Source organism: Cyanistes caeruleus, chromosome 3 (genome assembly GCF_971803275.1).
Source record: "Cyanistes caeruleus chromosome 3, bCyaCae1.hap1.1, whole genome shotgun sequence".
In the NCBI taxonomy this organism is placed as follows: Eukaryota; Metazoa; Chordata; class Aves; order Passeriformes; family Paridae; genus Cyanistes; species Cyanistes caeruleus.
The window spans coordinates 27,166,602-27,189,550 of NC_141703.1; the positions used below are offsets into that span (position 1 = coordinate 27,166,602).

At 39.2% G+C, this 22,949-nt stretch overlaps 2 protein-coding genes across 7 annotated transcripts in view; both read right to left on the reverse strand.

The window, feature by feature from the left end:
* CCDC138 (coiled-coil domain containing 138) overlaps window positions 1–2,731 on the reverse strand; it is a 32,871-nt gene extending 30,140 nt beyond the window's left edge. Inside the window, exons 1-2 of the mRNA XM_023918227.2 lie at window positions 2,034–2,731; window positions 85–145 (exon numbers count right to left, since the gene is read on the reverse strand). Coding sequence (XP_023773995.2) covers window positions 85–145; window positions 2,034–2,537 — 565 coding nt within the window. The 5' untranslated portion in view covers window positions 2,538–2,731. The remainder of the gene's footprint in view (window positions 1–84; window positions 146–2,033) is intronic.
* A 584-nt stretch (window positions 2,732–3,315) lies between these two features.
* The window catches only part of RGPD4 (RANBP2 like and GRIP domain containing 4), a 33,693-nt gene continuing 14,059 nt past the window's right edge, over window positions 3,316–22,949 (reverse strand). For 3 of the 6 annotated variants that reach the window (XM_086880296.1, XM_086880299.1, XM_086880298.1), the window contains exons 20-30: window positions 18,173–22,535; window positions 17,190–17,267; window positions 12,438–12,611; window positions 10,942–11,034; window positions 9,894–10,090; window positions 9,276–9,504; window positions 8,693–8,791; window positions 8,382–8,524; window positions 6,564–6,837; window positions 6,118–6,452; window positions 3,316–3,892 (exon numbers count right to left, since the gene is read on the reverse strand). In XM_086880296.1, the coding sequence (XP_086736422.1) occupies window positions 3,587–3,892; window positions 6,118–6,452; window positions 6,564–6,837; window positions 8,382–8,524; window positions 8,693–8,791; window positions 9,276–9,504; window positions 9,894–10,090; window positions 10,942–11,034; window positions 12,438–12,611; window positions 17,190–17,267; window positions 18,173–22,535 (6,291 nt within the window). In that variant the 3' untranslated portion in view covers window positions 3,316–3,586. The remainder of the gene's footprint in view (window positions 3,893–6,117; window positions 6,453–6,563; window positions 6,838–8,381; window positions 8,525–8,692; window positions 8,792–9,275; window positions 9,505–9,893; window positions 10,091–10,941; window positions 11,035–12,437; window positions 12,612–17,189; window positions 17,268–18,172; window positions 22,536–22,949) is intronic. The other 3 variants (XM_086880297.1, XM_086880301.1, XM_086880300.1) reach the window with 1 other exon arrangement.

The following is a 22,949-nucleotide window of genomic DNA, read 5'->3' on the forward strand; positions in this document are numbered from 1 at the left end:
TACAAAACTAAATAAATTTAGGAACAATACATCTTTAGTATGTATATACAGAAAAGATATCAAAGCACCATTGCTTTGTATTACCTTTGTAAAGTAGGGAGCTTCTGCTTTTACATTTGGTATGCAATGCTCCTGAAAAGCAATCCTACAAGAAAGCACAAAACCACTCTAGTCAGAATTTTCATGGAAAAAGTATGTTACAACTTATTGGTTTAACAGTTAAACTGTCACACCTTGTGACAGAATCCTTACTACAAACTACTGACTTTGAAAAGGGAGGTGTGTTTTTTTTTAAATACATAAATGTAAATGGTCCTCATATTAACATAAAGAGGCAAATATATTCTTTACAGTCTAATAACAAAATATTTGTAGTGTTATATGTTGGAGTGTTTGAGAAATTATAAAGCACCATGAAGACAGTAACATAAAATAAAGGCATGAAAGTAGAATTAGGTAATCGTGGAAACAGTGCCATCTACCTTCATATCCAGGCTTTTTATGCCAAAGTTTCCTGCTCTACTTTTTCTTACTAATTTATAAGTACATACCAAAAAAGTGAATTACAGAAATTTTAGGCTACAAGCAAAATCAATTAAATGCACATTACAAAATATCAGACTCAAAGCAGCTCTCATGCTCTTACTCTCTGCTACGCTCAAATGATAAACCACTGTATTTTCCTAGCCTTGAATGACCAATTTTTAATGAATTAACAAAGCACACAAACCCATGTAACATCTTCTTCCTTGCAAGCATTAAAGTCTCAGTCTTTGTAAAATAAGTTATTCTAATAACTTTCCTTTAAAGTACAGTTCCATAATTCAAAGCAGATTATTCCCCAAGAAAAATTCCCCATAGAATCTAGACCACTGTCAAATGCTATTCAAGTCGCAAATCCTTCTGCGGTAACCAAGGGCAGGTATAGCCTGATTTTAGCTGCTTAAAACCCCAAAATCTTCACATCACATTTGGGATGGTTCCTGATCCTAAAATGGCAAGGTACTTGACTTCAGAAAAAAAAAGGCTGGGTTTTGTACTCATTTAATGACTCCCAGGACTAACTCAGTATCCCAATCCAATTATGTGCCTAACTCAAACCCACTTTGAATCTCACCCGATCTTTGGCTGTTCACGGGTGTTTTTCCACCATATGACATCCCCTACAGCATGAGTATTTAAGGCTTGTTATCCCCCAGACACACTGGAAGCGTTTGACCCAGGGAATACAGATGCACAAAAACAACGGCAAAAATTGGTTTCACTGAACAACAAACAGAATTCAGGCAAAATAAAGGTGCCTGCCCAGCAAGTACTCCTTCTACTAAGTATCAAAGGCTTTTAAAACACCAGTGTGGGTTTTTTTCTGCTATATTTTTAGGCAGATAAGCTTTGACTTGTCAGCACAAGTAATAGAATGAGAGGAACCACAATACACTTCATTCATCTGAGTGCAAAGAACCTGACCTTCTCTGGTGTAAAATACCATTGCCATACCTTAGCAAGGGAATGATAGCCATCATAATTAACTATCTGGTCATTGCAGCAGTCTCTAATGAACCATGGGTTTGATTCCTGATTGACTACATACGGAACAATTTCCTGCTCTCTGACTACAGAGCTAATCACTAAGCTGCACAAAAAAAACAACAAAAGAAAAATCACAAACACACCTAATGTATTCTAAGTAAGGCTGTCAATTACTGTAGCAAAAAAAGATTAGAAAAATGAGTTATCCTATTACATGTATTTCATACAAGCTTAGTGTACTCCTAAGAGGATTCACCAATTTTCTCAGTCAACTGGCAGGCACCAGGTCTGAGGCAAAAACTACATGCTAAACTGTGTCTTGGTACCGCAGAGAATCTGGGACTGAAATTTCCTGCTCAGACAAAGATGTCTCTTCAGCACTTCAGCTCTAAGGCAATCGGAGCGCGGGATCAGGGACAGGAATAGCAAGAACACGTAACCTCCTCAAGTCAGTTTAAATCTCGCAGGGCCCGGTACGCAACAGCACGGCGCACACAATGAACCCCGAGGGAGCGGACAGGCCCCCCGCCCTCCATCTCCTCCGAACACTTCAGGGACGCGGCGATGAAGAACTGGCTTTTCTGTGCCTCATCCTGCTCCCCGCAGGCCGCCCGCCCCGGCCCCGGCCCTGTCTCACCCCCGCCGGCCCCCGCGGGCAGCGCCGCTGCAGCCCCTGCGCGGAGCGGCCGAGGCCGTGCCCCGGGCCCGCCATGGCGGCACCGCCGCGCTCGAACCAACCGCCACGCGCCGCGCAGGCGCACTCGGGGCCGCGGGCAGCGCCGGCCCGGGCAGGGCAGGGTAGGGGGAGCCGCCGCTCCGGGCCCGGCGGGCTGCCACACGACATCACCGTCAACAAACACCGCTCCTCTGCACCCCCGGCTGAGAGCGGCCTGAGAGCGTCGCGACCAACCCACGACCGAGCACCACCCTGGGAACAGGACCGCGCACTGCCACCTCCTCACACACCCCCAGCGACGGTGATCCCAGCACCGCCCTGGGCCGCCCATGCCAACGCTCAGTCGGCGTTTCTGGGAAGAATTGTTTCTGCTGTCCCTACCTAAACGTGCTTCGCAGAGCCTAAGTTTCCGTCCTCTACCTCCTCCTCTCCTGTCGCTGCTTGTCTGGGAGAAGAGGCCGAAACAGCCCGAGCTCCAGGCTCCTTTGAGTGGTTGTAGGGAGCGGTAAGGTCTCTGAGGACGCCTGAAGACGTATTACTGCCATCCTTCAAATAAATAAGTAAACCCCCAAATAAAGCTAAGCTAAACGCATGTCACCAGCGCAGAGCTGTAGAGTATCAGTTTAAATAAACCCCCCATTTACCCATACGCACTATAGAGAGGCAAAGTTGTAAAATGTACAAGAGTGCTGGAACACACAAGCTAGAGCCTGCAGCAAAGTCAGAGAAGCTGGCCAGAGCTAATAAACATTGAGCAGAGTCAGAGGGCTATACTTAGAAGTATATCAGGTAAAATCCCAGTATTAAGTAGATGTTTATCATTTCGCCAAGTTTTTTAGAAATACTTTAAGTACAAAAACCAAAAGAAGTTGGCATATTGCTCTCGGAAAACATTGATCAATCACTTAAAAACTACACAGAACAAACCAGCATCCACCTGGCTGAGCCTGCTTTCTGCACACTGGAATATCCAATAACTTTCAAAGACCTTCAGTGTACTTTCCAGCAATTTGCATCTACAGTCTGCACATTCAAGAGAGCTTCATGAGAGCAAGAACCAAGTTATGCGAGTTACTGTCTTTTAAACAAACCAAAGTGAAGACAAGACATTTATTTTAACAAGACTAGGATTTAATTTTTAAAATTTGACACTTAATACAAATATGTCAGGATAACACAAATACATCTGAAATATGCCAGTGCCTGAACTTTATTTACCATGCAAAAAAATCAATTAGAACACATAAAAAATTCAACTATAACCTGTAATTTTACATTTATACATCAGAAGTGTCCATTTTAAGAAGTTGAAATAATTAGTCAATAACATCTAAGTACTGATTTATACTGCTAAAACATTGTATACTCAAAGAAATAATTCTATATTTGTCCACAGTCTGTAATGACAATTCTTCCATTTACTAGCCCTTTAGGAGAACCAAAGGATTCGATCTTTTTCACCACATCCATTCCATCTTTCACAAACCCAAATACCACATGCTTGAAGTCCAAGTGTTCTGCTTTTTTAAGTGTTATGAAGAACTGAGAATTATTTGTATCCCTGCCCTTATTTGCCATTGACAATAGTCCAGGACCAGTGTGTTTCACTATGAAATTCTCATCTTCAAATGCTGTTCCATAAATTGACCGTCCACCTGTTCCATCATGTTTTGTTATATCTCCTCCCTAAAAAGAAAAAAAAAAAACCAGACAGCATTAACTGAAAAGCCCCAAAACATAATCCAAAAATTATATATTTCCTTTCAAGAGTAAAGGCTTTGTTTTGGAAGAACTCATTTTTCATTTTCACAAGTATCAACATCTGCTTACAAGTTTAGCTTCCCAGCTTTAGCAGGTTTGTTAATGGTAAGGGAAGCAGTGGTAGAAGATTTATCACTTATTTATTCTAAACATGGCATTTTATCTTCCTGCTCCCCACAGTGACATTCCTCTAGGCCTGCCTTTCCTACTGCCTGCATTGCTTGGCCCTGGAAGCTGCCTGGACCTGCATTATCTCATTGAAGGCCTGTCCTTGTTTAGTCCCTGGAGGCACAGAATTAATCCCCTGAAAAAGGTTAATGTAGCAGTGACTCGTAATTCCAGACAGCTTTGCCTCATAACTGGTTGAGCAGCATGGTGTGTCTTTTATCTTCCTGGAAGGTAGCAAACTTCTGGTTCCTGATAATTTGAATATGCACATAAATGTGACTGTGTAAATTGTATCTGTACAGCCTTAGTTCTCATTGAAGAGCTTCTCACTGTACCTCAAGAAAGTCCAGGCAAAGCAGAGCAAACTTAAAATATACTCATGTAATACGACAAAAGATCACTTTGTCAAGGCACACATGGTGCAGTTAACTGTTTTAAAAGAAAGTCTGCCCCTTTATAGAATGTGGAATACCCTGAAATAAGCTTAAATCCTAAATGAGTTTATCAGAAAGGCACAAAGGTTTAACAAAAGAGCCATCAAGTACTTCAGACACACAAAGACAGATAATCAAAAGACAGGCTAATATTTTATTCTGATGACAACAAACCATCCATATACTATCACAGAGTGGTTTATGTTGGAAAAGACCTTTAAGATCATCTAGTTCCAGCTCCCCTGCCATGGGCAGGGACACCTAGAACTAGGATCAGGCTGCTCAGAGCTCCATCTAACACAGACAGGGATAGGGCATTTACAATTTGTCTAGGCAACTACTTGCAGTGTCTCACCACCCTCACAGCAAACAACTTTCTCCTAATATCTAGTTCTAAACCTTCTTTTACCTAGAAGCCATTCCCCCCATGTCCTGTGACTACATGCTCTTGTAAAATGTTTCCTATCATCTTTCTTGTAGGCTCCCTTCCAGGCTCTGGAATGACACATTATGTCACCCCTAAGCTTTCCCTTTTCCAGGATAAACAAATTCAATATTTTTAGCCTTTCCTCAAAGGGTCAGTGCTTCATCCTTCTTAAAAGTCTTGGTCCTCCTCTGGACTTGCTCCAACAGGTTGATGTCCTTCCTATCACTTTTGTGTCTTATGTTCCTATATTACTGTATACAGCTGGGCTTGTAGAAAGTCATCTACATGCCTCTTTGGGGATGTAGTGACACGCAGATCATTAACATAGCATGTAGTGATGTTGGTTCATTTTGACTGTTCCAAGATACTAAAACTCGATTAACTACCCATGAGAATTTTAAGGAAGGTCTAGTTGAGCTATGATCAATCTCCTAAGCCTTCACCAGTTATGAATAACCTGACAGTGCTACTGAATGCATACAAAGGTTTAAAACCAACACTGTCTGTCTGGGATTACAAAATGTATTGCAGGCTGATGCTTTCAGCATAAAACTTGATATTTTAGGCAACAGGCCACTACATGGTAATTGGATCTAGAAGACTTGTTTTAGATTGAAACCTAATATCTGTGATACTTGGAATATCAGTTTTAAAGTGCACATTATCTAAAATACGAAGTGTACTTTTAAAGTCCAATAGAAGCCTGGAAAGTAAAGTGTTCTTAACAGGTGAGCATACAGAAAGTTCCTCTCTGGAGAAAGAGAAGGATGAATGGTAGTTTTGGGAACACCTACTTTCCTTGGTGATCCTGTTCAGCAACAGGCCCCTTGTCTATTTTAAGAGGACTCCCTCCATTTTTTCCTTCCACCCTGACATGATAGTACTAGGAAGCACTGAAGCATTGGGTCACTGGCAGGCACAGGTGAAAAGCATCTTAGGGTATCATGTACTGCTTGCATCATTTCTCATTGTCTTGTAATGAAAGGACAGATGAGAATATCCTGCACAGTGGATCCATGCTGCCAACAACAATGTGCTACTCTGTATAAGTCATTTTATATAGTGCCACTGTTAGTCAAGAAGAATCTCATTCTCTCAGTGAAGAGTTTTTTTATGCTTACCTGACACACAAAGTCTGTGACTATTCTGTGAAAGCGGGAATTCTTGAATCCAAATCCTTTCTCTCCTGTGCACAGGGCTCTGAAGTTTTCAGCAGTTCGAGGTACAATATTTGCAAACAGCTCCATGGTTATGTGTCCTAAAGGCTCACCATCAGCAGAAACTTCAAAATACACAACAGGGTTGGTGTCCTTTGACAGTCCTGCTGCCAGAGACAAGTGCCCCTTCTGTAGTTCTGACAAGCTTAGCTGGCATTCTTCAAACATCTTCTTGAAAGAATTGGCCATTTCTTGGCTTTTAAATCTGACTGCAAATTGCTCTACTTTTACTTCACCATCTGAAAATAAATCCAAGAAGGTCTGTTTAGCTTCATCTTTTAATAATCTCCAGGGGAAAACAAAACACAGAAACTACCTAGAAAAAACAAAGACCACCTGAAAAAACTCACCAGCATAATCTGTGGCTGTCCAAATGAAAGCATTGTTTGATGTATCAGAGGGCACTAAGTTCATTTCTTTGGTGATAACATGGTTTGCACAGACTTTAAGAACTTGGTCTCTTCTCATTAGGACTCTATAGTATTTCTTTTGTGTATGGAAGAGTATTTTGATCTCTCCAACACCACGCTCCTTCCACTGAGTAACATCCCTATCCCATCTGTAAAGTTTTGCCCTCTCCTTGAAGAGAATTTCTTCATCTTCTTCTCCAGATTTTACCTCCACCTAAAAAAAAAACCAGCACAGTAGACTGACTACCTGTGATTTCCTAGAAAGATATTAAATAGTTATTACATATACTTCTGAACATTCTGACCTATTACAGTGGAAAATTACTCAGTGTGTTCTTTTCTCCAACACCCCACCTGTTGGTTTGAGCACACCAAAACAGATAAAACATTTTCAGAATTTAAGAGCCCAATAAATTCTACGATTTGAGACCAATTACAACTCTGCAAGCCTCCTTCACCACAGTACATAGTTCTGGTGGGTGTCTGTTGGTTTTGCTTTGGGAGTGGGTTGGTTGGCTGGGTTTTTCTTTATGTGTGGGTTTTTTTTTTCCTTTAACAAAACCCCAATACTTTAATCAAGTGTTCCAGCAAGATTCCCAAGTTTCAGGTTTGCTGAATGATATGCACACTGAGAAGATAAAGCACAGTTATGATTCCAGGAGTTACCTTTAGAACATTGCTAAATAATTTGATTTGCATTTGAACAGAATAAACACTAAGTACACAAAACTTCAGCCTGACAGCCATATCTCCACCTCACTTTATGTATGCATTTACTGGCCTCTAATCTCATTTAGTTAGCACTTCTCCACAGATATGGAACACTTGAGAGAACTGAAGAAATATGTGACAAAATACTGTTTGTGAAACTGAAAAATGGAAGCAGAGAAGAAAAGCATCATAGAAGTCATAATGTGACACACAGATGAGCAAAGGTACACCAAATTTTAAAAAAGGAAGTTGAAGGCATATTACAAAATAGATCAGATGAGCTGTTCAAATTGAAGGGCACTACATACTGTTAACTTTGTGCTCTATTTGCCTTGCTCAATAATTTTACTAATCTATAGTTAAACTTTATTATTTATAGAAAGGTCAAGCAATATGACTATATATCAAAAGAGTCTGAAATGATTACTAGGCTGAAAACCAAATCAAGACATGAGTAACTGTGGGAAGTCTCAGCAAGTTATAAGGCTACCTTCAAAGCTGAAGGTTCTCCTACTTCTGGAAAAACATTTATTTTGAAATTAAGTTAGTTCCCTTAGCCATCAGGTAATGTTAATTGTACATCTTCTTGCTCAGTGATTCTAGAAATCTTGCCTAGCTTAGAGAAAAAATTCTTAGTTGGCATGGCTTTCACAGAACTGAATCTACAAGTCACTGATACAAAGCCATAGCTGAGTTGTATAATAAGCACTAGCAGTTATTCAGTTCCCCTTCCTGATTTTCAGCTATGCTATATAAATGGTTTAGCTTTTACAAGCTGGGCATAAAAATTTGCATCCTGATCCAACTCTCAGTCAAGTTATAAAGAAATCAGTGTTGAAGATTTTAACTGAGGCACCAGACACCTCCCCAGGGCTACACTGTACTAGGATTTAAATCAACAGGTGCTTCAAAACATAGTGTAAAACATGCAGAACTCCGCACAACAACACAAAAGCAAAGTCAACTAAGCAAAACATATTTTAAAGCTTGCTGCATTAGCAAAAACACTCATCTTAATGTTGTTTTATATTCCAGAAATCACCGTACCTCTGGTAAGGACACAATTGGCTCAAAGTGGATATCATCACTATGTACTACTTCATCATCACTACCACCTTCATCTTCATCTGCTTTACGGGTGGTATCTCCAAACACAGTTGCTCCTGTATTGGCCCATTTAAAGTTTTTATCTACAATGAAGAGAATTACATTTTAAACTTTTGGGTTTTTAACTTCCAAACAAAAATTAGCAAAAAAATTGTTGTTTCTAATGATCAGCAGAAATTATGTGCACAAAAGGTATATTGTATGAAGCAAAAGTCCAGCTGAGGTTTGTCTCAGAGACTAGTTGAACTCACCTTTTGAGCCAAAAGCAAAGTCCTCAGAACTTTTGGATGCCAGATCTGCAAATGACAGGCCTGCAGTATTGCCAAAACCAAATGAGATGATTCTGTTTTCTATCAAATAAAAAGGGGAAAATTAAACATTTTTCTCTACTTTCTTAAAGAAAATACATTTATGTAGTTACAAGAATAAACTGAAGAACTGTGTACAGCATTTTTTAACACCACATAAATTTCAAGTTTGAATGACACTTGTCATAATGACTATCTATTATGGTTTTAAAAAAGGGCCCAAGACTGTGAGTTTCAGAATACTACTTACAAGCAGATCCACAGAGCTCATGTGGTATTTAACAGTAAACTAATGAAAGTACATCATACATAAATCACATAACAGACACTAGCATTGCTCTGTTGTAGCAAAATTGAACTCAATAAAAATTGATATATACACATTTTTACCAGACTGGTATCTACACTTCTAATTCAGTATGGGTACTACTTCTCCCCTAAGACAGCAACTATGCTAGGTAAACCGATCCACAGAAAAAGCACAGTTTCCTACAAAAAAAACTCAAGAGCACACTCCTGACCTTACCTTGTGTTGACTCTGAACCATCTGAATCACCCTTTTTAGTTGACAAATCTACGGGTTTGTCTTCAGCTCGTGGTAAGGTCTGTGATACTTGCACAGTTTCTGTGGTGGAATGTGATTCTTCACTGCTGGTACCTGACTGGACACATACTGTCACCTCATCTTTTGATGGAGCAGGTATTTCTTCCTTACTGGTACAGACTAAGTCACTTGAGCTTGCAACTTCATTCTCCTGCAATTAATCAAAAAAGTTATGCAATAGGTAAATAAGTTAGAAGACCTTAGGAATCAAACCCCCTCCCTAGGAGTCTAAGAACAGTCCTTATAAAAAAATAAAGAACATCAAGAAAAGCTGTAAGCTTTCTGAAGTTTTACAGTTAAAACATAAGGATGTTAACTTGACAAGAGACTGAAGTATCTTTGAAGTAGTCTGTTTTCAAAAAAACATTATTCCCTAAATCTAACCTCCAGTGTCGGCAGACACTTGAATTTTTTTGTAGCTGTGCCACAAATGATTTCTCCCCACTGGATGTTTTAGTTCTAAAACTGTACTGTCTCACACATTTATGAAGTAATTGTGCAAGCCTAATAACAAGAAGTTCAGTAAAGATTAAAACTCACTTTCATTTCTTGAATTTCAGCCTCTGACTTTAAGTCTTCCAGACTGTCACCTTCAGTATCAGTACTGACACCACAAACAGATGTAGAAGGAACCTGCAGAGCTTTTGTTTCATCTTTCTCCTCAGGAGCAGGTTTCTTTTCCCAAGTAGCAGCACATTCTCGTTCATTGTTCAATTCACTTTTTCCTGCAAGGCCTGCTATAAAGAATTAATAGAAAATAGCTGTGAGGGCAGCTAAATACTGAAATAATTTTTATCCCCTACATTATAAATTAACCTTATAATAGCCAGATCAACTTAAAGACAGACTTCGTGAGTTTCTCAGACAGCATTACAGTTTAAATAGTGGAAGACTAACTAACCTAACCTGAGTGACTAGAATTGAAAATACGTCTGTGTTTTTTTACTGCTACCATGGAACTTCCATGCAATGATCAAGAGCTACATCATGCAGCTGCCACTACTACTGACTTCCTTCAGTATCAGATTTCTTCATATTCCAGATGGCTTAATCATTCTAGCACGTATCCTCAAAAAACCCCCAGACTTTACTTACAGAAGTACCTAGCCAGACTTCAAGTTATGCAACAATGTCAGACATACATAAGCAAGTCATGTACACCTGTATTTTTAGTACAGAGACTAAATAGCTTTCTTTTTAGATTGAACAACATTAACTCCCAAGCTTAAATTGAGTAACTGCAGAAGTAGCAAGTATTCAAAGATGTAGACAACTTTCTCTTGAGCAGTATCATGCCAAGCTGAATTTTTCATACTCAAAGAGCTCAAGATAGGAAGAGACTGATGTTCTTGTTTAGAGGTCACCTGGAATGTACATTTCTCTTTCAGGTACCCCTTTACTGCTAACTAACAGTTCAACTTACTGAGATTAACTCTGTACTTTGAGATGCAGGTTTTCTGCACCCAGCATCTCTGCTTCTAACAACCACTCCAGAAAACATAAAACTAATCTCTGCCCTGTGTCCTTCAGATTCAGAGTTTATGTTTCAGTACATGAAGCACAATAATGAAAATTTATTAAGATATACCTTTTACAGGACCTTGCCCTTTCTTTTTCTCTTCTGTATCACTGGGATAGAGTCTTCCATTAAGTTTCTTAACAGCTGTTTCATAGTCTTCATCTTAAACAGAGGAAACAAAAGTTGTCAGACACACTCTAGGTCAGAGAAGTCTGCTAAACCCTTCCAACTCACAAGGCTAGCAGGCATACGTAATTTTTGCTTATCTTTAAGAGTTACGCAAGTCAACAAGTAAGCTTTCACTTCTAGCTTTGCTTACATGTGCTCCAGAGTGCTATTAACACTTTTTCTCAGTCTAGATTGCTACATATACATGGCACAGGTTTGTTTTGTTGGCTTTTTTTTTTTAGAAAATGTATTTCTTATTAAGTGATTTTATTAAGACTACCACTAAACAGATTTGGGAAAGAAGACAGAAGATTTTTTTACATAAAAACCTGCAAGCTCAGGTACTTGTGGGAGGGGGCATGTCTTCTCCCATTTTCTGTTGAATATGATCTCAGATCTCAATGTCTCAGAACTTCCATTTAAAGTCTTTGCTGCTGAATAAATCAACCAATCTTAATTACAAGCAGTGATGTTTGATATAAAGTAAGTTTACTAATAGTATTAGGAATTTGCTTTAGAAGAAAAATAACTCATTAGTATAACATTTAGGGAACCTGAGATTGGTTTGGTTTTTTTTTTTTTTCATAAAAAATGCTTTGTATTTTTCTCAAAATACTAAAGTAGGTCTCTTGCTCAAATAACTCTTACCTAACCAACTGCCTTGGTAATGATGTCAACACCCACAGTACACCAAACAAGTACCCTTTAATCACTCCTGAGCCCCCACTGTACTATTCTGTTTTGAAGACTTGAATGTTCATCTTTGGTCATAAGGACATTGACAGGATTACTTCCCATTGGCCCAGACAAAAATATTTCAGTGTCTAATGGTTCTAACAGTTCTGAGTATCTCAAGTTGGAAGGAACCCATAAAGATCACCTGCAGCTCCCTGCAGCTCCTTGTAGGGCTACCAAAAACCAAACCACATGACTAAGTGCATCACCCAGATGTTGCTTGACTTCTGATGGGTGTGTTGCTCTAACTACTGTCCTGGGGAGCCTGTTCCAGGGCCTGACCACCCTCTCAAAGAAGAAGCTTTTCCTAATCCAAACTTTCCCAACAGCTTCATTCCATTTCCTTGTGTCCTATAGTTGAGCAGCAGAGAGAGATCAGTACTTCCTCCTCTGCTGATGCCCTTGAGGAAATTTTGGACTGTGACAAGGTCACCCCTCAGCCTTGTCTTCTTCCAGCTGAACAAACCAAGTGACCTCAGCCACTCCTCCTGAGTCTGGCACTCAAGGCTGTTCACCTTGGTCACCCCTCCAACAGTTTGATGTCCTTACACAAAGGCATCCAAAACTGCACACAGCGCTCAAGGTGGGGCTGCACCAATGCAGTGTATTACATCCTTTCCCCACAAAAAGGCAGTACAAACACAAATTTTGGCATTCCTTACCATCATCCTCATCACTCGCATATCCAGGCTTATTCTTGTAGCAGAAGAATGTTGAAGGGAGCTTGAGGAAGTCAGCAAGAGCTCTCTGTTCAGGGGTAGGCATTAACTCGTAAACTATTACGACCTCATCAGATGGAATATCATCCTCTGACACTGCAGTCTTCTCAGTTTTTTCTACAGAAATTGAACAAACTATTAAAACTGAGCAATTTCAGTATAGAAAATAACATTTGACCTCACATTATTATGGAACCGAGTTCATTCTAAGGGACTACGTATTTTCTGCTGATAGACAGGAAACAAAAATCAAACTTACAGGAGGTGAGGACAGAACAGCAAAACTTACATGCTGTTCTATTGCTTTTGGAATTCAAGCATTAAAACAAAACTTAGCTACATCTTTTTATTATTAAAAGGATTGTTGAATTAAGCCCGCATGTCAAATAAGACAGCTAAGAGAAGAGAAACAGAGGTGTCAAACAGAGGTAAACAAGCAAACTTCAGGCCTGAAAAATGTGAAGTTGTGTAAAACAACCTGTCCAAGCAATCGAATAGAACTCATTTCAGATAACTTATGCAATGAGCTTTTTATTAGCTAATCTCAATTTACCATAATAGCTGTTGCTGAAACTTTGAGTTTTACAAAAGTAAAGTAATTGTTAGTTCCACTATCACACAACAAAAAATATTGCTTTCAGCCTATTTAATTAGCTTTTGTAGTGAGGAAGTATCACCATTGGTTTTACTATTTAGCTTTTTGTCTTCTTGCCTTCAACATTAAATTATTCCTTCCACCAATATTGAGAATAGTGCATGATCAGTGCAAAAGCTGAAAGTAAAGCCTAGAGTAAACTGCAGAAAAAACATATGGGTGTAAAACAGCTTTGTAAACAAATATTTGAGTTTATTAAAAGAGAATGGAAGCAAAGAGGGAGAATATAGCAATTTAAACATAAGGTACAGTTTGTTTGGGATTCTGCTTGTTTAGGTGTAAGTGTTGTTTTGAGAAGGGGAGTTTGGGGATAAAGGTCTAAGAAACAAATCTGTGAACTATTTTTAAGAATAAACCCATAAGCACATCAATAGCCACAACAGCTGTTTCTAAGAACAAAATGATTGCTTACCTCAGCCTATTGGCTAACAGCCTATTATCTGTTCTCTGTATTGAACTTAGAATCTGAAGGGTGATCTCAAAAGCTCACTGTGCTTTTCATTAAAAAATAATTTTGTAAATATGTGGCACAGTGTAATCAGAGGAAACCTAAATCTCCAGCTAGAGACCAAACTAATACCCAGTTCCTGAAAATCGCTGATTTTTCTAGTTGTACAATTTAACTTATCATTGCAAGAGCAGAAAAGGACAGAAGAGACACGTTTACAGACATGACACAGCTAACATGCTAAAATGTCTATTTTTTAAAAGCAGTTCTCATTACTTTTTATTTAATTGTCCAGTACATTAAGAGTAGTATGAAGCAAAGTAACAGCAAAATCCCAAGTATTGATTCAAACTTAGATCTTTTTTCTAAGTATTACCTCTGCAGTCTTTGCCCCACCTTTGTTTACAAGTTGATCATTTCAGGCATTTATACACCAGAGCTACAAAGTTACTCAAAGCCATCTCCAGCACACTCTTGCAGATTAATTCTTTTTGCCCAGATTTTTAGATCTCAGTAAATTCTCTGAGCTTGGAGAAAATAGGTATAGATCCTTAAACAGCAAATTTCTAAGTTTATATCATGACTACAGGATATAAATGTTTTCATACATCTTCTCAGAATCTTATCCAGAAAACCCACTCACCCTAGCTAATTTAAGGATTGGAAGTACATTTAGTACTGTGTTATGAAGATATGCAGATATCCTGCACATTAGCATGTGTTTTACTCTTTCCTATTAGCTAAGCAATTATCTCAGTTGGACTAGGTTTGCACCAAGTTCACCTGAGGTTTAAGTGTGGGGCATTAAGTCCTACACCAAAAAACAGCTTTCCTTAAGAACTAGAAAATATTCAAAAACGTATCTTTGAATATAACAAAACACTTCTTTCAAGTTCATCAGGTAGATGGTAAAAGCATGTGCTTTCTTTAATTTGAGCAGCAGAAATATAGCTAGAAGCTGTGGCAACAAATACACTGTTCCCGTGTTTTACACCACACTCATTGCTCATCAGGTTTGACAGCATTTAAAAAGAGTTATCATGCAGTCTCTTTCAGTACCTTTTGGGAAAAACAACTGAATAAGTGAAAGATCACTTCAGATTAGTCAATATGTAAAGTTCTCCATAAAACCGATTTATCAAACTGGAATAATTTTCTAATGTTCCAAAGATCTACTCAAAATGATAAAAGACTTCAATAACGAAGATTACTGTTCCAAAGACCTTAAAAATATCTTCACAGGCATGAAACAAAAAGCCATGCATACATACAATGTATTCCAAAAAGACTTGGTTTTAGGATAATATAACTTTCTACTCTGTGTGAAAAAAACCACACAAAACATTGTTAGTATATGGAAGAAACTAAATTCAGGACAATATCATGCACAGCAGTCCTTATCAAAGCTGTACTGTATTTTCACTTTTGTTTGAACTGACATTAAGACTAGGTAGGCCTAAATCTCTCTAGCTAGTCATAGTACTGGTATTTCCTCTCATGCTTCAATCAATGAATATCTTCTGAATGTAAGAGGAAAGCACCAGTTTAAACCCTAAAGCATGTAACAGGCAAGTAGCCTGCAATTGACATGACTCAAACTTGTAAAGCCCAGGTGTGGTTTAAGTCCAGCTGGCAATTAAGCACCACAGAGCTGCTGGCTCACACCCTGTAACCTGGTGGAATGGGGAGGAGAATCACATGTAAAATTCGTAGGTGGAGATAAGAAGTTTAGTAATTAAAAGAGAAGTGATATATAATAAGAATATTAAAAGGAAAAAAGAAAATTTAAGGAAAAATAAGTGATGCACAATACAGCTGCTCACCAGCTGCTGACCAATGCCAGACACCAATACCAGATTCCATTCCCACATGCCTACTGGCTCCTCTTCCAGGTAACTCCACCAGTTTATAAACTGGGCATGATGTTCTATGGTGCTGAATATCCCTTTGGCCACTTTGGCTCACCTGTCCCAGCAAAGCTCCCTATCAGCCTTTATTTGTATACCTCCTCAATGGTAAAGGATGGGACAGAGTGTCCTTGATTTAGGGTAAGCACCACTTAGCAGCTGTGTTATCAGCAATGCTCTCACACTGTATCCAAAACCCAGCACTGTACCAGCTACTGAGAAAAAATTAACTTTATCCCAGCCAAAACCGCAACAAGAACTTACAATAAGTTTATGATCTGACCTGAGAGAAACATAATGCATGGAAATGTAGAACTATTATGAGGTTCAATTTCTTCTCAATGTTGTTCCAGCACAACTCAGAAGATACTCCCCCAGAAGAAGTTCCCCATGAGAAAACTTTGTATTATATTTGCATTGGATAGACTTGAAAACCTAATTCAGGAAGAACCTCTCAAAATCCTTTACTATTAAAGTCAGAGCTCAAAGACCAAAAAGTAACACTGAAGACAATCATCAACTGTAAAAAATAAATCACTAAATATATAATCATAATCTAATTATCAGAAGAGTAGAAGTGAAGAATAATCTTAAGTACCAGAAAGGCTTTTTTTGTTTGTTTCTTTAAATATATCCCCCCTGCTATATACCCCCCATATAAAACAATGACCAATTGGAGGTAAGAAAAGTTCTTGCATGTGTGCATCGGCACTGAATGATTAATCACTCCACATTATGGACACCATATTATGAAAACAGAACTGACTTGTTAGCAAACTCAATCCACAGGGATGCTTGAAAACACAGAGCAAGTGACTTTAGGTTATGCATACAGAACAGGAATTCTGTGTTCAAGTAAGAACATCTTATCAAATGACATTTTGACACTTTCAAACAATGTAAGACACTAATATTGGAAGACTGCCTTATGCAGACTAGAAGTTGGTTATTTAAAATTAAAATACTTTTAAAACCATGTACATTGAGCTTGTTTACAGCAAGCACACTTGCAAGCAGCACTGGTAATAACATAATCTAACTATAAACTGTAGCAGTTTTGTTTACAGAGTCTGACTAAACAAATTGGTTACAAATGGGCAGTTTTGTAACCAGCTATGGTGGAGTTCAGATTATAGATGAAGGCAGCTCTCACTTCTGTGAACTCTTTTTTAAAAACGCAGCAGTTAACACTGACAATCAGGAAACTGAAGCAAGCATTTCCACATAGACTAAATACACCCAAGCTCTTTCCTGAATAAGCTGTCTCAAGATCTTCAGGCAAATTTGATTGACATAGAGTAAACCACATCAGGTACCACAGGACATATTCTCTGAAAATAACAATGTAATTTCTTCAGAAAAAAGGGAATGTAAGAGATCCAGTGTGCAAGCGTAGTAAAACTGTGACGGAAGAAGTGCAGGGCATATATCCTCAAAAAATAAGGCAAACAGAAGCTACAAGCTTAAACAGGGCCATCCATTGTGCTGGCTCATATAAACATACTAAGGGCTAGAGACATTGTTTAACAGGACAAATACAGTAGTCAGACACACAATTTCAAGTACTCTCCTTCAGCATGCATGTTAATTATAAGGATTACTGAGCCAACTGCTTTGACACAGCTGGGTTATTGTCCATGCCTGCTACAGTGTTTTATCACACATTCAGTGCAGTACGTAAATACCTTTACTATCAGGTTGCAAGGAGGATGTGCTTGTCCAAAAGGCCATGGGATTAGATTTAAAGAGGCTAAAATTAAATCCTAAAAAAATAAATTGTTGGTATATAAGTGTTTACCTGGAATTTTAGAAGGATAGAAGAGACTTATCTATGGTCTGCAAGTATTCCACACTCATTTCACAGCAGGAAATCTCATCTGTTAACTCTACACAAGCTTATCCAACCCATGTGAATGGACTGCAGCTATCATCTTCTGCAATGTCACTTTATTACACTTTAGCTAATAAATTGTCAGGAGGTATTCCTAATTCTGAGACGTCCCATCCTTCTCACAAAGACATTTCAGCTTATTATAATGGTCCTGCCACAGCATTTGCCTGTGCGTCTTTTGCAGACTATGACAGAAACCATACAACTAAGTATGCCATCACAATCTCTTTTCAGTCTAAGGAAGTAGGCTGACATCTGATGTTAAGCTACACAACCAAAATTGCAGAGGCCAGTATTTAAAACTTGAAACAAAGGTATAGACTAGTTCTACAATACCCATCTACTTAATTATGGGGATAGTGCAAATTTTAGCTGAATCATACATCTGCTGTTCTCACACTTTCCCACTCAGAGCAAAGGCCTGGGTACATACAACACCAACTAACTCTTTAAGCCTCAAAAGCAAAACCACAAATTCTTTGAGCATTTAAATTCAAAATTCAGATGCAACACTTCAGAGCTTAGGGTCTCTACCTGAAAATCTTGCTCTCAGTAAACCCATTTCCATCCTGCACCACACATTTTCATTTTTATTTAAAAATAATTATGACTTAAAATTCCCTTCTTTACTTGAAACTCTGGAGAACATGTGAACACCTGCATCAAAACTGAAAGAAACTACCTATTCTCAAGAGAATAAAGAATAATGAAGAGCACAGAGATGACTGCTTCATAAGTCACATACTTGAATAAATTACTAGTAAAACTGACACTCACCTTTTTCTAGAATTCTAAATGAGAAGTTAGATGGTCCATCTTGTGTTGAAGCAGGCAAGTTGCCTACCTTGCTGTCTACAGGCTTCTGAGTAGCATTTGTGATTTTTGGTGGCTCAGAGACTTCCAGTTCTTTCTGTGCTGTGTTCTCAGATGCTGGAATATGGCCTTCACTCTTTCTTGGGGGATTAAAACTGAAGCCAAAGAGAGAACCAGTGGCTGAAGTGTTTCCAAACGTGAACGTCTTTGACTTTTCATTACTGAAAATACTCTTCACAGATTCAGACCCAAATACAAACTTTGGAGGAGAAACCACTGTTTTCGTTGGTGTTTCAGACGTATTTGACACCTCTGCAGCCTCTACAGTATCAGAAGTATCATCACCATGGTTGACATCAGTTCTTTCTCTGGTTGTTTCCTCTAGCACAGCTACAGCATTTTTACCACATGGAGATTCCTTTGGTGTATTGGCACGAGAAGAAAGAGGTGTTATCAGTGTCTCTCTCTCTTGGGCATGTTTTGCTTCATCAAAAATCTGCTTAAATGAGTCTGCAACATCTTGCAGCTTGAATCGCACAGCCAGAAGTTCTACCTTTCTTTCCCCATCTGCAAAGTCACATGCAGTCCATACCCAGGCTCTATCAGATCCTTTCATTTGTTGCATATTCATATCTGGTGTTATCCTGTGATTAGCACAGAGTTTTAGTACCTGGTCCCTTCTCATTACTATACGAACTTGCTTGTTGTCATAGTTCTGCAGTATCTTGATATCCCCAATCCCTCTCTCTTTCCACTGATTTGCATCTTTGTCGTATCTGTAGAGTTTGGCTCTATGACTGAAGACAACTTGCTCATTTTCCTCGCCACTGGTAACTTCCACAAGATCAGGCAGAGGTACCACAGGTTCAAAGTACTGTCCATCCCTTTCCTCTTCTTGAGTAACATCAGAATCTTCATCTGTGCCTACTGATGTTCTGCTCTGATTCTGTTTGGCAGGAGATTTGGATGGACTCAAAGCAGATTTAAAGCTAAAACTAAAACCAGTGGTAGACTCTCCAAATCTAAACAGATTTTTCCTTACAGGGCTACTTGCAAGAGGTGATGCATATACAGAGCTACTTACACTATCATCCAGTGCTTCTTCACGCAAGTCATAGTTATCCCACTCCAGAGTAGGGCCTGTACTTTCAGCATGTGGCTTTATAACCAAATCAGAAGTACTGCTGGCACAAACAGAGTTTACACTTTCCTCTTCTGGCAGTTTAGTTTTGTCATCTGTCAGAAAAGTTTTGAGATCTTTTAAGCCACACTTCATTTCTTCTGCTCTCTGTATAAGCTGAGCTGTCCTACCTGTATCAACAAGTTTATGGGGTGTCTGCAATGGTATATCTAGTAATAGCCTCTGACATTCCTCAAACTTCTGTTTGAACTCCTCAGCCTGCTCTGGTGTCTTGAATTTTGCTGCCAGCTGTTCCAACTTGGCATCACCATCAGAAAAGTCATTGGCCATCCACATCCATGCTTTGTCTGAGCCAGATAACTGTTTCAAGTTCATTGTTGTTGTTATCCAGTGATTGGCACACACCTTCAGTACCTGCTCACGCCGCATCAAGATTCTTACTTTGCCATTAACTTCATTTTTAAGAATCTTCAGATTGCCCACCCCACGTTCTTTCCACTGGCTTGTTTCTGGATCAAACCTGAACAGCTTTACTCTCTGGGAGTATAACACTTTCTCATCTTCCTCTCCTGTAAATGGTTCTACTTTTTCAGGCATCTGAACTATAGGTTCAAAATGGATATCATCACTGTCCTCCGTCTTATACACATCATCATCCTTCTCACCAAGGTCAGCAGATGTGTTTGCTTTCTGATCTGTTTTAGGATTTTGTGAAGAAAACAGCTTTTCACCTGCACCTGAAAAGCCTTTGAAGTTAGGGTCCTTTTTGCCAAATTGAAAGCCTTCCCTAGGAGTACTTTTTGCAAGCTCAGCAAAAGTAGAAGTGTTGCTATTTTGCCCAAAAACAAAGTCGTTTTTCTCCTTGTCTGCTGTTTCTTGAAATTGGAATCCAATTCCACTGTCTGAAGGCAATTCCTTTTTGTCTTTTTCATCAACACTTTTTAAGAAACCAGTTGTATGCTCTTTGGATGGCTCATCTTTCTTAGTGGTATTTTTACTAGACTCCTGTATCCCAAATTTAAATCCACCTGCAGGCACTTGCATTGAAAAGCTAAATCCTTCCTTCGCAGACTTAGCTTCAGTATCAGAAGAAATCTGAAATGTAAATGGTGGTGTCTTGCCTTGCTCAAGACCAAACTTAAAGCCTGTTCCCAACTGTCCTCCGTCAAGTTCAGGTAATTTATTTTTCAAGCCAAAAGCAGGAGTTGGCAAAGTATCACCAGCTGGCTTACCAGATGGATTTGGTGTTTGGCAGGCTACACAGGCTAGTGAAGAACCTTCATTCCTCACAAGACAAGTAGTACAATCCCACTGACCTTCCTTTTTAGCAAAAAGCCCTTCAAACCCATTTTTCTGTGGCTTGCTTGTATCAGCAATGGAACCAAACCCCAGAGCAGCAGATGTCTGAACAGAAGGTGTGGATGTATTTGGTTGGTTTTGAGGTTTTGGACTCTGACAGGAACAGCAGTTCACATCTTTTGCTTCATTTCGGCTTCGGCATACAGAGCAGTCCCACTGACCTTCTTTTTTTGCAAAAGCAGATCCAAACTTGTCCTGCACTGGGTTACCACTCGCTTTCAAACTTGCAGAGCTAGTTAATGGGGTGCCCTGTGTTTCCCACATACCTGGATTTGGACTTTTACATGATACACAATTCTTTACAGTTGCTTCATTTGGAACTAAACACACTTTACACTCCCATTGATCCTTCTTCAAGAGATGCTGCCCAAACCCACTAGAAGAGGCTTGCTGAGCATCCTTTCCAAATGAAATAGTAGTGCTAGATGCAGAGGATGTAGCTGTAAGGGTGCCTTTGCTGTCAGGTTCACTGCTTGTGCCATCTTTTGGAAACTGAAAGCCCAAGTTCATGGTCCCAGAAGTGGTTCTGTTGGGCTCCTTGATGTCCTGATTTGCTGTTTCTTTTGCAGTGTCACCACTCTGAGCAACAGATGTGTCAGCATTTGATCCCAAGGATTTTAAAATATTCTGTGCCTCCTCAAACTTTTTTTTGAAAAGCATTGCTTCTTCAGGTGTTTTAAATCTAATTGCAAGCTGTTCTGGTTTTGGCAATTCATCTGCATAGTCTAAAGCATGCCATACAAATGACTTATCTGATGCAGCATTTGGAGTTAATTTCATATCTGTATTTATGTAGTGATTTGCACAGATTTTCAGTACTTGGTCCCGTCTCATTAAGAGACGAAATTTGCCAGATACTTTATGTTTCAGTATTTTCACATTCCCAATACCCCTTTCTTTCCATTCTTTAGATTCTGCATCAAAACGAAAGAGCTTGGCTCTGTTGCAGAAGAATTCTTCTTCATCTTCCTCACCTGTCTTTACTTCAATCTTATCAGGAAGTGGTACTACAGGATCAAAATGAGGACCATCATCATCCTCATCTCCACCATGGGTGCTTCCTCCTTCTGTTTCATGACTTCTGTTGGCCAAATCTGAATTTGATGCCATAAATACAGGCTTGCTTGGCTCTTGAACACCAAATGTATCGTTCTTCTCAAAACCCAGGTTTTTGTGTGCATTTTGTCCTGTGTTTTCTCGAAGAGAGATGCCTGGAATATGTTTATTGCTAAAATTGAAGATATTTCTTGAACTGTTTGTGGGATCGTTAACTGGCTTTTGTTCAATATATCTATCATCCTGTAAAGGTTTATCAGATGTTAAAAGATCCAAGAGGCTTTCTCTACTATTAAAAGGTGCATTAAGGGGCTGTGGTGCAACTTGAGGGGGAGAAGAAAAGGTAAAGTCCCCATCATTAGACTTGAAGTTAGGTTTAAATTTAAAAGTTGTCGGCTGACTTGGCTGTGCTGGTGTTGGCAGAGGTGTTTTTGATCCTTCTGCTGCTCCCGACTGTCCAAATTTAGGCATTGCTTTTGGTTCTGCAGGCTTTAAAGTGGGTGGCGTGACCGAACGGTTTGTGAAATACCCCGGTTTGGGCAGTGTTGGATTGGTGCTTGCCTGTGGGACACTGTAGTTGTAATAGTCATCAGCTGTACGAGGAGAAATGAGCGTAGTACCAGGAGAATCAAAACGCAGAGGTGGGCCATACATTTCTTGGGAAAACATACAACCAGAAGTGTTTTGCAGAGGTGGTGTATGCATTGGTGGTGGTTGATAGGAATATATATGTGGCTGAGGCGTAAGTCGGTTCATGCCATATACAGGAGGCTAAAGAAAAAGCAGAAAACAAGTGCTCCGCTTATTATGATACCAAAGAGAAAATCTTACTGTGCTGAAGCCCATGCAACATGTACTCTTAAAAGAAAAGCATGGCTTTCAAGTTGAAACCTACCCTAATTTTACCTTCATTTAAAACTTGATGGGCATTTGAGAACAAGCACTGAAGAAGTGGCACAATGTGGGTGGGTTTCCTTTTCATGAAAAAAAGCATTGAAAACCCCATTTTATTTTGCCACACAATTAAGGAGGGTATAGTTAAGTGCTATCATGCGTACATGTAGGAGAAATGTACACACATATAAAATTTATTTTTCTAGCTTTTTCTCCCAAACTCTGTATCCCAGAAGTTAAGCAGGGAGACAAATTACCATTCTATCCCCAGCAGTTTAAGTTCACCAAATT